General features: G+C 42.0%; 2 protein-coding genes across 2 annotated transcripts in view; one reads left to right on the plus strand and one right to left on the minus strand.

The window, feature by feature from the left end:
* The first annotated feature begins 2,311 nt into the window (after window positions 1-2,311).
* LOC122738204 (DDB1- and CUL4-associated factor 5-like) lies at window positions 2,312-3,503 on the plus strand. The gene is given in 3 exon segments (XM_043980261.1): window positions 2,312-3,043; window positions 3,045-3,192; window positions 3,195-3,503. Coding segments are annotated over 3 exon segments (1,107 nt in total). The 3' UTR covers window positions 3,422-3,503.
* Window positions 3,504-9,755: 6,252 nt separating this feature from the next.
* The window catches only part of DNAJC12 (DnaJ heat shock protein family (Hsp40) member C12), a 37,610-nt gene continuing 28,713 nt past the window's right edge, over window positions 9,756-18,652 (minus strand). Inside the window, exons 4-5 of the mRNA XM_043981221.1 lie at window positions 16,114-16,315; window positions 9,756-10,550 (exon numbers count right to left, since the gene is read on the minus strand). Of these exons, the coding sequence (XP_043837156.1) occupies window positions 10,456-10,550; window positions 16,114-16,315 (297 nt within the window). The 3' untranslated portion in view covers window positions 9,756-10,455. The remainder of the gene's footprint in view (window positions 10,551-16,113; window positions 16,316-18,652) is intronic.

Consider the following 18,652-nt stretch of genomic DNA (forward strand, 5'->3'; position numbering starts at 1 on the left):
CCATACAAGGAAGAGGGGTGGGAATACTGTGTTCTGATTAGCTAGTTTTTGCACGTAGATTGTAACCCCGACCAGTGATGAAAAAGGGGAAGGTCCATTCACGTTAGGGACTAGGGTATAAGACAGGGCCTGTGAGCCCCCTTTCGGGGCACCCACTAGCTGCACACTAGGGTGCCTCCTTCTCATGAGAAGAAAATAAAGCCTTTGTCACCTCGCTGCTGAGTTCCTGAGAATCATTGAGAAGAGGATGAATTTCTCCCTCACACACACAATGTCAACTGCAAGGTGGGTGAGTAAGCTGGCCTGCCCAACCCAGCTCCCCTTCATCACCTCAAACCAGCAAGAAATGTGCCAATTAGAGTAAAAGCAGAGCAACGACTAAAGAAGAGAAAGAAAAGAAATCCTTCCAGTGAAATCCTCCCAGAAAAAACAGAGGAGATAGGGGTGAAATAAGTAAACCCCAACAAAAAGACCTCATACAATAAATATTTATTTTGGAGTTGTTATTGGTGGTGGTTGGTCTTTTGTTCTCCAAGAGGACCAATGACATCAGGAGGGTGATGTCCTGACTTGCAAGTGAATTGGATTTAAGTAAGGCAGGGGTATGCAAACTTGTTAGCCTCACTCTCTCCTCCAAAGTCATCAGGAGTCTAGTGGCAAAAAATAGGTTTGGGCAATTGGCAATGGCCCCACTGTAATGATTGGAATGACGCCACCTACTGGAGACTTGCTGTGGAGAGCTCCACCATGAGGAAAATGCCTCAGAGGCATTGTGGCTTTTCCTTGGCGTCAGGAAATGACGCTTGCTCATGGGTGCTGTCTATCAAGTCTACCAGCCAATCAACTGGAGGAGCCTCCTATGGTCTGGGAGGAGACAGGAAGGAGGAAAGGGAGCCTGCGCAGGGAGCGCAGGCCCTTTTGGCTTCCGGACTTGATGGTGGTGGTGGCAGAGGACTTCACAGGAGATTTGAGGAAAGATAGGAATGCCAGACTGTTAGAATTCTGTTCTCAATCTTTTTCTTTCTATTTTCCAATAAACCCTTAAAACCCTAAACTCGTTTTATCAGTGATTTTTAGTCAGTTTCCCCCAAACTGGGGGAACACATTAGAATCCACATTTAGAATCTTAAATTACACACCACTTTGGGAAAAAGAAAGTGAAATATCAGAACTTTTCTAAAGAAACAGAAAGCCTTGTGGGTAGCTAGGTTGTGCGGTGGATAAAGTACCAGCCCTGGATTCAGGAGGACCTGAGTTCAAATCCAGCCTCAGACACTTGACACTTACTAGCCGTGTGATCCTGGGCAAGTCACTCAACCCTCATTGCCCCACCCCCACCCACCAAAAAAAGAAAGAAAGAAAAGAAAGAAACAGCCTACTGGCCACATGAGCTTCTATATGAAGTAGGTTCCATTCATAAGGTTTTGATCTAAAAGGTTTTCAATAAGGTGAAAACTAGAAGTGGAAGCTAGAAGGGGCACCAGCCTTCCCTATCTTCTGTCTTGGTCAAAGTGTGTCTAAAATATTGTCTCACACTTTCTTAGATGTAGAACTGGAGGGGACTCTAAAGGTATCTGGTCCAAGAACCTCCCACCATTTTACAACTAAGGAAATAGCCCAGAAAAATGCAGTAACTAGTCCAAGGCGTCCAGATCACTCTAGGAGGGAGCAGACTTAACCATGTTCTTCAAGGATCATTGAAAAGAAATGAGGGTGAGAACTGCAAAATTTACTGAGAACTGATTCCCCACCCAGTCCTCTCTTTCCCAGGCAGGTGAATTGCCCGGGGCTGACTCTTTGTCATTTTCAGACTCTTGATGGACTTAAGGACCTTCCCCCAAGCAACTCATCCCCTCCCAACGTTCCCCACCTTACTCCGGGACTTTATGTTATTATGTAAAAAGGGTCCACCTGCATTAAGCAGTTTCTATTCAGAGACAGCAACGCCTAGACTTAACTTAGGAGCAGTTCTAGTATTTCTTTTGCCAAAGGTTCATTTACATTAATTAGCTATCTGTCACTCTGGAGCCATCTTTTGGTTCCCTTTTTGTTCTATTACCCCATTAAAAACCCCGTCCTCTGTTCCCATCTTTGGGTATTCCTAGCTTTCAAGCTTTGCAATACCACAAGCTATAGTTCCTCTGCCCCATTAAAGTCCTTATTTCTCCTATATTGATTGTTTCCATAATTTCCAGGTTAACGAGGTAAAGACAGCGAGGTTGGGCCAGCCCCGGTGGGGTGGTGAGCCCAGGGAGCAGTGGCAGGAGAGGGAGGAGCAGCCAAAGCAGGCAGGAGCTGCGGGGGTCGCAGCATGAAGAAGAGAACTGGCTGGTGGGGCAGCAGCATGAGGTCTGTGGTGGGCTTCCTGTCACAGCAGGGCTTGCGAGATGAAAAGCCCAGTGCCCCAGCAAAGCATGCTGGTACCTACATTGGAGAAGATAACTATGACTACCCACAGATCAAAGTGGATGATCTCTCTCCCTCACCAGCCTCCTCCCCAGAACGTAGTGCCTCCAACATGGAGATTCACCCCAGATGGGCATCCCCATCTTCTGACATGGAGTCAGTTGAGTGGAAAATCTACAGAGCTTACAAATGGCTCCACTACTCCTACATCTCCTATTCAACTGGTAAAGATGAAGAGACTTCCTTAGGGGTTGGGAAGACAGATGAGGGAAAACCTGGGACAAGTGAGAAAAGCAACCCTACCCCTTCTTCCAGTAAAAGTGGTTTGAGTGTAGCTTCTCCCCAAGGCAACCAGGATCTTCCCTCTGAAGGCCAAGGCAGGAAAGCTTTGAAAGAAAGCAGTCCTACCACAAATTCTAGTAATGGCCAAGGCTGTGATCGTGACAACCACCCGTGTTCAGAGGAACAAGAAGGCACATCCCGGAACACCAATAATAGCAGCTCTATTGAACACACTTTCAAGACCAAGAAGCTCAATGGAAAAGCCCTCTGCAAAGCCTTGAGTGAGAGGTCTGAGGAGCAACCCTTGTCCACAGCTCCCAAAGGATCCTGCCTGGCCCTCAGTAGTGGATCCACTAGGCTGTCCTAGGACCCAGACTGATGACAGTGAAGAAAGGAACCTTGAAACTGTCTGCCCCAACCACAACAATGGACACTTCCACCCTCAGCCCCTTCACCTCCACAACAATGGACAGAATTTTGGGAAGTCTGAGGCAGTCACCCACTCTTCCCAGGACACTCACATGCTGACAGTGACAACGTGCTCCTGCCTGGGGCACTCTTGCACAAAGACTGTGAGGACCACAGCACTAGTACTAAAGAGGACCCAACCAAACCTCACTTGCCAGACAGCAGGAGCACCCATGGACGAAGTGAACTCAAAAGGCACCATGGGGAATTGGAAGACACAGATTCAGAGAATTCCTGCTCAGAGAAGAAATTAAAAACACGATAAATACAAGAGGGGAAAAAGAGCCTGCAGAAAGAACCCTTATAAAAAAAAGAAAAAACAAGAAAAAATCCTGTTTAGTAAACACAGAGGAAAAGGGGGAAAAAGTATTAAAGGCACATAGAGCCAGGGTCTAAAATGTTGTCTATGATGCTGCTCCATTCCATTCGGCAATGGATCTAAGTGTTTGGCCAGTGGCTTGTACTGTAAAATCCAAGTGACTCCTTTATTAGTGAGACTTGAGCATAGTGTACCCGTGCAAGGTTCTGTTAAAGTAAATCCTTGTTGAGACAAAAAAAAAAAAAAAGAAAAGAAAAGAAATGGTGACTTCATTTAGATAAGACTTGGTGAGGGCATGATAGCTGTGTTCAAATAAGGTGGCAGCAAGTTATAGTGGGAAAAGTGATGGAGTTAGAGGCAAAAGATCTGGCCTCAAATCTACCTTTGTTTATAATACAGGATCTGCCCATCTACTTCACTGCATTGTTGTGGGGAAAGAGATTTATAAACCTGAAAGTGCTATGTAAATGAGTGATTACTAAATAATACAGAGATAAGACAAGTGATTTAATTGGTACAAGGAACTTCCAGATGAGAACACTCCCTCTTTTGATGCAGGTTGGTACCTTCTCTGCAACTTATAGCCTTAGAAAGTTTCCTATAGCACTATTTTAACTTATATGAAATGAATTACCCAGAGTCACACAGTCAGAGGTAGAACCTGAGTCTAGGTTTTTCTAGCTTCAAGACTAGCGCTCTACAGGGGGCAGCTAGGTGGCTCAGTGGAGAGCACCAGTCCTGGAGTCAGGAGGACCTGAGTTCAAATGCGACCTCAGACACTTAACACTTACTAGCTGTGTGACCCTGGGCAAGTCACTTAACCCCAATTGCCTCACTAAAAAAAAAAAAAAAGACTAGCGCTCTACTATAGCTCTTATACTTCTCATTAAATATTAGCTCATGTTTATATATGTAGTAACTAGGATCCTTCCTGCATTTAACAATACATTCCCTCAACAAGGCTAACCACTATTCAAGGAGTACCTTGTGGATCTGTATCTACTCAAAAGTAGAGTTTGAGAGCCCCCACCAATGTGTTTAGCTTTACTAGTCAGCCAGAGGACACAGTTCAAAGCAAAGGCATTTAATGAAATAGAACAATTAAGAAAAGGGGGGGGGGACATTTCCTGGAGCATACTCTCCCTCAACTACACACGCCAACAATGGGAAGAATGGATATGTGTCTGGGCTATAAACATGGAGGAGCACACATGTCTAGAGTAGTGCCTGGAAAAGACCAAATTCAATGGAAATCATTCATCAAGCAGAGAATATAAGCCATTCAAAACAAGGAGGAAGCAGACTCAAAGGAATAATAAGATGAGATCAGTAGGAGGCATCTCAGCATAGGAACTGCAAGTTGCAACTCCAGTCATGTATTTAGCCACACATGTGCCCCTCCACATGTATGTTCAGTCCACAAGTGATTCCCCTATGTGTGCCCCCTCTATATCTGTGTCCTATCCACACTTGTTCCCTTCATGATTATACCTTCATATGTGTGTCCTGGCCACATGTGTAGAAACTGCCATATGTAATTCCATTAGACAAAGGTTTGTGATGGCTTCTCTTTCAAGCTTCTGTTTTCAAATACAGTCCTTGGTTGGGAGTCTATTCCTTAGTCCTAGGAAGATAAATGAGCTCTACTATCCCTCTTTTAACTTATGGCCCAGAGGCATTTCCTAGCTACTACTCTTTTATAAAAATGTAAAGACTCTAACACACCCAATAATTAGATCCATGGAAAGAACTTTCTTTTTTTTCTTTCTAAGAATGGTCTTATGAGGATGAATGAGAAAGAAGAATCAAGGATGACTCCTAGGTTATGAACCTGGTTGTCTGGGGAAATGATAGTGCCTTTGGCAGAAATAAGAAAGTTTAGAAGAGGGGCTGGGTTGGAGGAAAAAATAATGAGTTCCATTGGGACATGTTGAATTTGGCATACCAAAGGATAATTGAGCAGGTGATGGGATGGGGGCTTCTTCTCAAAGCAAGTTGTGGTCCTTGAATGGTTACAGAGTGCCTTATAATTACCCTTAACATACTTAGCTAATTGAAAAGGTAGAAAAGAAAGCTTGGGAGTCATTAGTGTGACCAAGGAGGCAGCCAGAGGAGTGATAAATCTACTGGGTAGCAAGGTTTGCTGATAGGTGCTGATCTATGGAAAGGGTAGAGAGAGATGAAAATGAGGGGAAGCCAAGATGTCAGGTTCAAGGAGTAGATAACAAGCATAGCCATTGATTCAAGTCTGGGTCAATATAACTCCAAGTGTGATGCCAAGAAGAGTCTTTCCTATCTCTGATCTATCTTCCACAAAACTGCCAAATTGATGCTAGTAAAACATAGACCTGTCTATGTTACCTCCCAACAGTGGCTCCTATTGCCTCTTAAACAAGCAAATTCCTCAACCTGTATATCCAAAACTCTCCTCAATCTGGCTCCTACTTCTTTACAATCTTCTTTCATATCACTTCCTTTCACAGATTCTCCATTCCAGTCTGACTGACCTAGTAACTTGTCCCTGTTCATAATATTCCATTTCTTACATCTCTTACTTTGTACATCCCCATACCTGGGATGCACTCTTTCCATGTTATAAAAAATCCTAAGCTTCCTTCAAAGTGCAGTTCAGGTTTCGCCTCCTACATGAAGCCTTCCTTGATTGCTCCCATTATTGTACTCTCCCTGTGGAAACTACTTTGTATCATTTCACATGTATTTTATTTATTCACTTGTATATATGCCAAATCTTGTCCCCAGATTGAAAGCTTCCAGCACTGTTCTCCCTCCAAATCTCTGCCTTCTGCTTTGCTGCCTCCCTTCAGGTCCCAACTAAAATCCCATTCCTCCAGTAAGTCTTTCCCAAGCCTTCTTAATCCTTGTGTCTTCCCTCTCTTGATCATCTCCCTTTTATCCCATATAGGTTGTTTGTATATATTTGTTTGCTTGTTGTCTTCCTCATTAGACTGTGAGCTCCTTGAGGCCAGGGACTTTTCTTTTGCCTCTTTTTTGTGTCCCCAGGGCTTAGCACAGTGCCTGGCACATAGTAGGTGCATAATAAATGTATATTGACTAAAGAAAGAGCTTGTACTATTGGCATGTACTATTTAATGCATGGAAAACTCTGATTCCTTCTCTCTCCTTTCACACAATAATATTATTTTAAACTGTACCACTTTATTTAAAGAGTATTGAGGGCAGCTAGGTGGCACAGTGGATAAAGCACCGGCCCTGGATTCAGGAGGACCTGAGTTCAAATCCAGCCTCAGACACTTGACACTTACTAACTGTGTGACCCTGGTCAAGTCACTTAACCCTCATTGCCCCATCCCCCCAAAAAAAGAGACAGAGTATTGAAGCTTTTGCCTTAAAAAATAGAAGAGAAAATAATCTGAAAGCTAAAGGAAAACAACATTTGGATTGGACTAGATGGTCACTGGAGTTCCTTACAATTTCCAGATTCTGTGATGTGGGGCCAAGGCTGAGTCATCAGGAATGCAAAGGCAGGGTTATGATAAAACAAGGCCTTTGAGGTTGGCCGTCTGATAGATGATTAATCGGACCCCTATTTTTGGAACCCTATTTAATTCCAATTAGTATGAATCAGTTTGATACGATTCCATGGGGTGGTGATTATAAGTTTTGTGTATTAGGCCCCAGAGCTGTGAACTGCAGCTTGTAAATTCACTTGCTTAGTCATAAGAAGCTAACTAGAGGATCCCCACCCTAGTTTTTTCTTGTTATGATGACAAAGCCCAGCATGGCAGAGAAGTTCCAATTACATGGAAAAACCACAGCTATTTTTGTTGCCCCTCGGTCCCTTGTCATCCCCCTATTGCCCAACATGGGGAGACGACCATGAGCACTTGACCAACAAGTGGTCTTGGTTGCCAACCTGTGTCCTGCCTTTCTACCAATCCATGGATGTGCTCATCAGGACCTCCTGAAAGGGCAAGATAGGTCTGTCAAGGGGGCAGCTAGATGGCACAGTGGATAGAGCACCAGCCCTGGATTCAGGAGAACCTGAGTTCAAATCCAGCTTCAGACACTTGATACTTACTAGCTGTGTGACCCTAGGCAAGTCACTTAACCTCAATTGTCTCACATGCACACAAAAAAGACATGATGAAAGGCCACTTGGATTTTATACTGAGTTCTCTATAGTTCCCACAGAGGAATAAATAGACCCAGAGTGCAGGGCACCCTTGGGTGATATATCCACAAGTCTTTCTACAATTGAAGCCTTCCCCAATCCCTCTTAATTCCAGTGCCTTCCTAGCTTGCTTTGTATATTTTTGTTTACATGTTGTGCCCCCCCCAAAAAAAAATAGATTGTAAACTCCTTGAGGTCTGGGAGTATCTTTTGCCTCCTTTTGTATTCCCTAGCACATAGTAGGCACTTAATAAACATTTAAATGAAAAGTATGGTTTCAGCTGGAGTTTGGGGTGAGAATGAGGGCATCGAGGAGCCCAGGTCCTCCAGGAGAGGTTTCACAAACCACTGCCATCAGAGAAGAGTCTTCCTTAACTGGTTAGTCATACTAGTGGGAAAACCAATATTTGCTGGGTTCTCTTGCCTGGGACCACCTGGCACAGAGAAACTGCTTAATAAATGTTTGTTAATTGATTTTTATTGATTAGACATACATATTTTATGATCCGGGAGCATGGATTTTTTTGGGTTTGTCTTTTTTTGGGGGGGGGAGACAAGGAGCCTGGGAAATATCCAATTAATTTGTGGATCTCCAGCCTCCTTTTGTAGCTGTGTGATGGCTGCAGAAACCTTCGGGGCAATGGGGGTTAAGTGACTTGCCCAGGGTCACACAGCTACTAAGTGTCAAATGTCTGAGGCTGGATTTGAACTCAGGTACTCCTGAATCCAGGGCCGGTGCTTTATCCACTGCGCCACCTAGCCGCCCCAACACCCTCGTTCTTAAAGGATTTTCCCAAAGGCCACACAGAAGGAGCCGTCTCAACCTTATTAAGCTTCAGGGCATTCCTTCACAGGAAGTATTATTCTCTCCATTTACTAGTTGAGTAAATGGAGCTCCCAGTAGCCAAGTCATTTGCTCTAAGTCGCACAGTGAGCCATAATCAGGAAAAGGCTCATCTCCACCATCCTCAGTCCGATTCCCCATAGAAACCCCGTCTTTTACGCACTACATTAGTGACAGAAAGCCTTTGGAACAATAAGGCTGAAAGTTACCAAGAGCTGGGGCTGGAGGAAGCAGGATGAAAAAAGAGCGGAGCTTCTAATACTCCCCTGGATTCAGGAGGACCTGAGTTCAAATTTGGATTCAGATACTTGACACTTACTAGCTGTGTGACCCTGGGCAAGTCATTTAACCCTCATTGCCCCGCCCCCCACTCCCCCCAAAAAAGTATAGGCCAGTTTGGAAATCAAATCACAGTTTTACATCATGAAATCTTCCCCAGGTTAGGCTTGTACCCTGGGCAGCTTTGGAAGAGGCAGGGATGTGAGATGAGTGGCATATACCAATCCTGTCTTTGAGGGGAAGAGGCAGGAACTGGGAACACCCTGCTAAACCAGCAGTTATAAAGTCTGGATGTAGTCCCCCAGAATCAGGCAGCATTGCAATCTCCTGCTCTTCCACATTCTAAAATTGCATGTGATTGATTGCACAGGTATAACCTTTATCTGATCGCTTACTGTCTCTGGAAGGGGGAGGGGAGGAAGGGAGGGAAAAAATTTGGAACTCAAAACTTTTTTTTTGAAAGGTTTTTAAATTGTTTTAACATGTAGTTGGCCGGGGGGTGGGGGTAGGGGGGCAGCTAGGTGATGCAGTAGATAGAGCAACAGACCTGGAGTCAGGAGGATCTGAGTTCAAATTTGACCTCAGACACTTGACACTAGCTGTGTGACCCTGGACAAGTCACTTAACCCCAATTGCCTCAAAAAAACCAAAAACAAAACATAAGCATGTAATTGGGGGGGGGGGAAATAAAATATATTTTAAAAACTTTTTTTAAATTGCATGTGATTTCTTTCTAGTGCCTTCTATAATCCATCAGGCTTAGTATACTGACAAAAATCACAGCTCCAAATATATTAAAGATAAAATGGAAATAGGCTCTGTGGGGTTCATTTAAAAGGTCCACTGAACTTACTGACTGCTATTGGAAAGTGACAGATGTGCTATCATAGTTTTTAAGCAAATAATCCACATTGTGATATAAGTTGGGAGCAGGGGTGTATTTCTTGTGTAATCAACACTAAATTCATCATCTAGTCCATAAAAAATATATAAGCATCTGAATGGATTTTAAGATTTAATACTCAACAAAGAAACACTATTCAACCAACATTTATTAAGCCTCGTTGTATACGAGGCAACACACTAGGTACCACAGATACAATGACAATAACAAAGTATATTTATAAATAAAATTCACAAAAGAACAAATATAAGCCATGAGAATTTTCATTTCGTTTCTTTCTTTCTTTCTTTCTTTCTTTCTTTTTGGTCTAGATCTTTGATTTCATCAGTGTGGGGACCTTCCAACATGGAAATTCCCTGTACTGATGGACACTAGCAACTCTTCTACAACTTACAATCTCCAAGAGTCATGTGGGACTCTAAGAAGGGATATGACTTGCCCAGGGTGATACAGTCTATGTGGGGCAGAGGCAAGATTTGAAACCAGGAGTTCCTGATTCCAAAGCTGGCCCTGCATCCACAAGACCACAATGTCTATTAATACAGGATCTCCTTCAACATATGTGAACCCTGTAGGGAGGGGGGTGTCCCCCTCTTTCCAGTTTTTCTTTCATCACATACATCATAGGGATGGCTTCATGGCTTGAGCAGTGGTGCTCAGAGGAGCTAAGGCTCTTTCTACACAATCACAAAGAACAAAGACTTCTTTTTAAGGATGTGGTCCAAAGGACCCAATGGGGCAAGCCTAAGAAATGGCGGCGGCTGGCCCTCTCTCTGCTTCTCTCTCCACTGAAGACGAGATCATATTTCATAGTTTCTGAATTTCCGCAGGAGTTCCGACGGGGTGTCACCTGACCAGCGAAAACGCAGGTGCCAGCAGTTCCCATCTGGAAAGCCTTTAAAAGAGAGGAATCCACTTTTAGAAACCAAGGATAGATAGACTAAGTTTTCGACAGCAGAATCCAAAAACCTCTGAGTCGGTTGGGCCCTTGGACATCATCTGGTCCAATCTAGGCCTAAATAAGAAACCCCACTACATCCTACCTAAGGCCTAAGGGCCTCCAAAAAGGGGAACCACTCACCTGGAGAGGGAGCCTGTTTGGAATAACATTAATTTCTAATTCATTAATTAATTTTTCCTTACAGCAAACCTGAACTTGCTTCTCTGAAACTTTTAGCCATTGTTCCCACTTCCTAATACCATAGATCTCTACCTGGAAGGGGCTCCATGGGCCAGCCAGTCCAACCTCCTCAATGTGACCCAAGGTCACACAGGCAGTAAGCATCAGGGGAGAGATTTGAACCCAGACCCTCTGACTCCAGAGCAGCACCCTGCCTGCCCATGGTCTTTGAGGCCAAGAAGAGTCTAACCTATCGACAACCCTTCAGAGACGTAAATACAATTATGTTCTACCCCGTCTTCTCTTAACCAAGCTAAACATTCCTGGTTCTTCCCATTGATCCTCATGTGACAGGAATTTGAGTTCCTGCCCCATCCCAGCTTACCCAAGCTTATCAGTATCATCCCTAAAATGTGATAGTGCGTAACAACACTTCACTGTGATGACTGAAATGTCAGACAGCATGAATTACTTCCTTGGGAAATGAAAACAGTCTCTTAGTCTCATAACTGGGCACCAGGGTTTGGCTGATGGAAGGACCCTAAAAGATTTTAAACACTAGGACCTGACTAGAGCATGTAATATTGTGAAATATGTCCTTTCTTAATAGCTGTGTGATCCCGGGCAAGTCACTTAACCATCATTGCCCCACCAACATAAATAAATAAATAAATAAAAACAATTTTTAAAAAATTTTAAATATATATATATATAGTGGGACAACGAGGCAATACATAATATATGTATATGTGTGTATATGTATATATATATACATACATACATATATATACATATATATATATATATCCTTAACTCCAGGTCTGGAGATTACTGGTCTGGAGGGCTGCATTCAAATCTTATCTCTGACACTTACATGCCCTTGGAAAAGTCATTTCTCCTCTCTGAACCTCAATTTTCTCATCTGTGAAATGGGGATGCTAAACCACCTTGAAGTGCCTACCTTACAGTGTTATGAAGAAACCATTAAGCCTCAAAGTTTTACAGAAATGTGATGATCAGAACTGTAACTAGGATGAAATATGTTCTCGGTTGAGGGGTTTGGGTAAATGGGGGAGGGGTGGATATTGACAATAAGTCACTGTCAGGAAGGTAACACCCCCACCTTCAAAAACAGGGAAGGACAGGAAGAAGCTCACAATGGTTACCATCACAAGACTGTGGAGGTCATAGACTGATGAGATAACTGAGGCATTGAGCGGTTAAGTGATTTGTCCATGTTCACAAAGCTATTAAGTATCTGAGGCTGGATTTCAACCCAGATCTTCCTGATTTCTATTCTGGTTCCTACACACTTCACCACATCAGAACTTTAACATGGTATAGTGATTAAAGTGCAGGGATGATTCAAGAAAAACTTGGTTCAAATGCTGCTTTGTACATTTCCTGTCTCTGTGGCCTATGGGCAAATTATTTATGCATTCCAAGCCTCAGTTTCCCCATCTGTAAAATGGAGTTGGACAAGATGATGTCTGTGGTTGCTTCTAGCACCAAACCTATTAGTCTTTGATCCAGTTGCTAACTACATTGCTTAATTATTCTTGCTAACCCCGTCAGAAACTCAGTCATTTCTACGATGCAGAAGGAATGTCATCACTACCAACAATGTCCTCTCAAGTTTGGTACTTATTACATTTGGTATCCAGTTGGGCACAACCCATCACCCCATTGCAATTAAAGGTTCAAGGAAAAGGATAAACATGAAAGAGTTCTGCCTAGAACTAGTCTATTTCATCTTCTAGTAAAATGGATGTCCCGTTATGGGTTTTCACTGCCAAACACAACCTCTCCTCATTCAGAAACCTGCCAATTGTCAGAGAATCCTGGGAAGAAATTCCCTGCAGGACCAATTTCCATCCAAACATAGCACAGTGTGAACATTGTATTACCACTGCTGACTCTCTGCTCCTAGCAGGAACCTGGGAGGAAGAGTATTCTCATCAGCCCAGAGGTCAGCATCATAAATCTGTTAGGATAGAATTCCCTTTAAAATAAATCCCTGAATTCATGCCACAGGACTGAGTTTGGACAAAGCAGGGAGAGAGATAGAAACTGCAGGAAGCAGAAATCTAACTTCAAATGCTGATCATTTAAAGTGACATTAAAAGCTCCTAGTACATCTGCATCCCAAAGAGATCAAAGGAAAAGGAAAAGGACCTATATATACAAAAAAATATTTATAGGACCTCTTTTTGCAGTGGCAAAGACTTGAAAATTAAAGGGATAGTTGTGAATTGGGGAATGGCTGAACAACTTGTTGTATATGTTTGTGAGGGAATACTATTTGTGCTGTAAGACATGGCAAAGAGGATAGTTTCAGCAAAACCTGTGAAGACCTATAAGAACTGATTTCAGTGAAGTGAAAAGAACCAGAACAGTGTACATTGTAATAGCAATATTGTAAAGATGATCAACTATGAAAGACTTAGCTATTCTAATCAATATAATGATCCAAGACAATTCGAAAGGCCCTGTGATGAAAAACGATGTCCACCTCCAGAGAGAAAACTGATAAACTCTAAATGCATGAATCAAATTTTTTCACATTCTTTATTATTATATTTATTCTTGCTTAATTTTTTTGCAACATGACTAATATGGAAATGTTTTTCCATGTCTTCACATGTATAATGGATATCCTATTGCTTGCCTCTTCAATGGGTAGGGAAGGGACTGTAGGGAGAGAGAAAATTTGGAATTTAAAATAAAAAAAATAATAAATAAATAAAAATTATTTTAAAAGAATGTTAAATTTTTTATTTAAAAAAATGTTTAAGTTCCTAATCCAGAGCTTTGAACACTTTTGGTCTGGAAAACCAAATTTTATTGTTTTGGTGTGGGAAATTCATGGGATAGAAACGCCCCTCTTGATGAAATTGGCTACTCAGCTTCCAAGGCACTAAGAGGTTAAGTAATTTGCTCAGGGTCACACAACCAAGAGGATAAGAGGAAGGACTTCCTTACTCTAACCATTATACCAAGCTATCTCTCCTCTTACAAATGTAGACCAAAATATTCATAACCACACTTTTGGCATTAGCAAAAAAAAAAAAAAAGGAAGGACGGAAGGGAGGGAGGGAGGGAGGGAGGAAGGTGCCCATAGGTGAGGGAATGACTGAACAGCCTGGCATAGGAATGTAATGGAATATTACCACACCATCAAAGGTGAGGAATTCAGAGGTCCATGCTTGAGCAAGTGAAGAATGAGAATGGGAATGGGGGGGGGGGGGGAGGGCGGGGGCAGAAATAGGCAAAAATAAGAAAACAACATAAACAATGTGGTCATAAATGAAAACAGCCTGGGAGGGAGGGGAGAGAGGTAAGAAAGGATAGAATTTGGAACTCAAAACTTTAAATAAAAATGTTTATTATTAAAAATAAAATAACATTTTTTTTAAAAAATGAAAGGAACACCAAAAAAAAAATAATTAGAATTTGGATTAAGAACAATGGCCAAAGCTGGCTCCAGAGAGTTAATGTGATTTTTAAAAGAATTTCTCTCCTCTCAGTAGAGAGGTGAGGGGCCACAGGTGTAGAGTGCTGTATATACCATCAGACATTGTGATGGTTTATTCTACTTCACTGTTTTGTTTGATTTTCACAATGGGGGCTTCCGAGCAGATGGTATTGGGAAATGTCTATGGCATGAAGAACAAACCAAAAAGCATGAATGAATACCTAAGCTATACATTTATGCTTTCAAAGGGAAGGAATTATAAACTTGAGACCATGTTGCAAGATACAGACACATTTCAGGAGCCATTTTCCATACTTTTCATTTTTACCAAAGAGCTCAAATGAGACTGAGGATATTGGTTGGCAGTCTGCCCGAGGTTGGACAAAAGGAACCCGCCACAACAGATGTCAATCACCTGGGGCTTGCAGCAGATTAGAAAGGGCACCAGAGAGTGATAGATGAGAAATATTGCCAGGCTTTGTAAAATCCACTCAAACGCTTTTCTATTTCTTTGAATGCTGGGGCCATGAAAACTGTTACATTGCAAGGAAACAAGATCCTCTGTGATTTTGCAGAGGGCATGCTGGGATTGAACTCTGTGTCTCTCATCACAGAGAGACTCCATCTGAAAGACAGCAGGAACACAGGGGTCCACATAAGCTTCCACAGAATCCCATCATTCTCCAGATCTGCTGTCCAAAAGACAGGCAACTGTCATGATTGTATTCCCACTCAGAGTAATGGCACATCCAAGTCCAGGCTCAATTATCAATTCCTATGGAAAACCTTGAGGCAGACAGGTGGCTCAGTGCTGGGCCTGAAGTGAGACAGACATCTTTCTAAATTCAAGTTTGGCCTCAGACACTTACCAGCTATGTGAACCTAGGCAAGCCACCTAACCCTGTTTGCCTCAGTTTCCTCATTATCAAAAAATGAGAAAATAACACCATAGGAAAATGCCTGGAGCAGCAAAAAATGAGCTGTTTTGGTGCTGTTGTTTTTCTATTTTGAGGTTTTTCTTTATTGCTCTGATTCTTCTCTTATAGTATGACTGATACAGAAATATGTTTAATGTTGTTATGTATATGTATATGTGTATGTGTATATATATATGCATATATGTATATGTGTGTGTGTGTGTGTGTGTGTGTGTGTGTGTGTGTATGTGTATAAAATCTATATCAGATTGCCTGCTGTCTCGGGAGAGGGGAAGGAGGGAGAAAAATTTGAAATTTGAAATCTTATATAAACAAATGCTGAAAGCTATCTTTACGTGTAACTGGAAAATAATAAAATACTTTTATTTTTTAAAAAAATGAGCTGGAGAAGGAAATGGCAAAGCACTACCATATCTTTCCCAAGAAAACCCCAAATAGGGTCATGAAGAATTAGACAGGACTGAAAAACAACCGAACAAAAAAAAAGGATACTCTACCAGTACAGATTGGCACCTTCTCTGCAGGAGAGAGAAGACTAAGTGATGAAGAGACTAAATGATTTGTCTAGGTTCACACATAGATGGGGGGAAAAATTCCAACTCAGGTGTGGGGAAGTCTTGGGTTCAAGTGTCACTTCTGACTGAAAAACACATCTGGCCAAAAATGCCTCCTTTTTTCCTTGGTTGAACAAAATGTCTGTGTGCTCGCATAAATAATGTGTCTGTTCCTTTTTTTCATTTTTTTAACCTGATCTGTGATTTCATCAGTGTAAGGAACTCCCAATGAGGAATTTGTTCTACCAATGAAGGTCAGCTTCTGCTCAGCAAGGAATAGCTATAGAGAATCGTCTAGGGCTCAGAGAGCATATTAGGCACATTGTTTTTTCCCTTCTCTCCTCTGGGAACCCATCATGGCCAAGACTTACTTGAGGAGTCTGGGCTTTGTGGGGACCATGATTTGTCCAAGGTCTCAGGTTCTCCTTGCTCCTTTTTCTTGGTGGTGGAGCTCAATCCTTCTTTGGTGTTTTTTTGTTGGATTCCTTCCTCATTTTTGAGGCTATGGGTGTCAGCTGGGTCAGGTTCTTCCAGCATCTTCTCCTTCTTACTTCTGACAGCCCAGTGCATAGACTAGAAGAATTGAAAAAAGAGACAAAGGTTGTGTAGGGTGCTCACTCTTTTTAAAATTTAACTTAAGGTCCTTTCACTAACCTGACACATGACCGTGGTCTCTAAGAGATTTGCTATTGTTCAGTCATGTTCTGACTCTTTGTGACCCCCTTTGGAGCTTTCCTGGTAAAGATATTGAAATGGTTTGCCATTTCCTCTTCCAGTGGATTAAAGCAATCAAGGTTAAATGACTTACCCAGGATCACACAGCTAGTAAATGTCTGAGATTAGTTATGAACCCAAGTCCTCCTGACTCCAGAGCTAGCACTCTATCTACAGTGCCACCTACCTGCTCCCTTGAGAAGATTAGCATGAAACAATTCAACTTAATTCAGGAAACACTGATTAACCATTTGGCATTGTGCTAAGCATAGGGGATATAAAAGTGAGAAATTAAACCATATCTGCCCCCAAGAAGCTAATCATCTACTGCTGCTGCTGTTGCTGCTACTACTATTACCTAATGCTTTAAGGTTTGCAAAGTGCTTTACAACCTCTCAACAAGTCAGAAAGGTAAATACTATTATTATCCCCATTTTACAGATAAAGAAACTGAGATTTAGAGAGAATAAATTACTCTCAGCTCAAGTGATACCTTCTCTAAAAAAATTTTCTCCCTCAGATTTCTCTGGAATCCTTTTAATGGATCTTTCTTTATTTCTTTAGCTCTGATAACTCCATTCTTTACATTACATATACCTTTGAGCATATATATGTGAGGCAGAATGAATGGAGTAGTAGGCAGAGCAACAGATTTCGAGTCAAAAAGAGCTGGATTTGAATCCTGCCTCAGGCACTCTAACCCTGAACAAGTCATTTGACCTTTCTGAGACTTGATTTCTTCATCTGTGCCATGAGAATATTAAAACCTCTAGCACTAGGGGCAGCTAGGTGGTACAATGGATAAAGCACTGGCCCTGGATTCAGGAGGACCTGAGTTCAAATCCGGCCTCAGACACTTGACACTTATTAGCTGTGTGACCCCGGGCAAGTCACTTAACCCTCATTGCCCCACACACCAAAAAAAAAAACAAAAAACAAAAAACCCTCTAGCACTGATCTCACAGCATTGTTATGGAGCTTAGATAATGTCTGGAAAACACTTTGCAAACTTAAAGACCTGTAGAAATGTGAATTATTATGATAAAACAACACTATTGTTTAACTGAAGTTTAATTGGTTACTAAAGAATCATTTCAGTCCAAAGATCCAAGTATAACAATCATTGATCAACTTTGATTCTCCAACAACAGAGCTGAACAATGGCTTTCAGATATAAAGCAGGTTATGTGGATTGTAAATGACCATCTGGATGCAGCTAGATGGATCAGTGGATAGAGCCCCAGGCCTGGAGGGAGGAAGACATGAGTTCAAATCCAGCCTCAGACACTTACTAGCTATGTGGCACTGGGCAAGTCACTTGACTCTGCCTCAGTTTCCTCATTTGTAAAATGAGCTGGAGAAGGAAATGACAAACCACTCCAGTATCTTTGCCAAGAAAACCAAAAAGGGCTCACAAAGAGTTGGATGGGACTGAAAATGACTGAACAACAACAAAAGAACCATGTTCCTTGGTTCAATTCTGGGGTTTTGGGGGGTTTTGTTTTTTGGTGAGGCATTTGGGGTCAAGTGACTTGCCCAGGGTCACACAGCTAGTGTTAAGTGTCTGAGGCTGGATTTGAACTCAGGTACTCCTGACTCCAGGGCTGGTGCTCTATCTACTGCGCCACCTAGCTGCCCCAATTCTGTACTTTTGAACATGATTTTTTGAACTCAAGTATAAGGCAACCTTTCTAGAATTGCAAAATAACAGTTATATCCCCAAAGTCTTTTCTTTACACTGAATATCACCCATTCCTTCAGTGGAGCATTTTATGGCATGATCTCATTACTTCATTGTCCTCTGCTGGAAATACCCCAGTTTTCTGATGTATCTTTTAAGCATGATGTTCCAAACTGGATAGAACACTCCAGATGTAGTTTCACCCAAGTCCCACAGACTACAGTGGGACTATCCTATCTGGAGTTCATATTGCTATTCAAACTCAAATAGATCTGGAATTTCATCAGTCTAGAAGTTCCCTCTAGTAATGCATACCCCAAAAGTTAGTAAAAGTTAGTTCATACCCTTAGATCCAGGGATACCACTACTGATCTCATACCCCCAGTGAGATAAAAGCCAAAGAAACAGGAACTATACATACAAAAGTACTTAGAGCAGCACTTATTACAAGAACCGGAAACCAAGTGGGTACTCTTCAAATGGGGAATAACTGAAAAACTATCATACTTTAAATG

This window comes from Dromiciops gliroides, chromosome 2 (assembly GCF_019393635.1).
Source record: "Dromiciops gliroides isolate mDroGli1 chromosome 2, mDroGli1.pri, whole genome shotgun sequence".
Classification (NCBI taxonomy): Eukaryota; Metazoa; Chordata; class Mammalia; order Microbiotheria; family Microbiotheriidae; genus Dromiciops; species Dromiciops gliroides.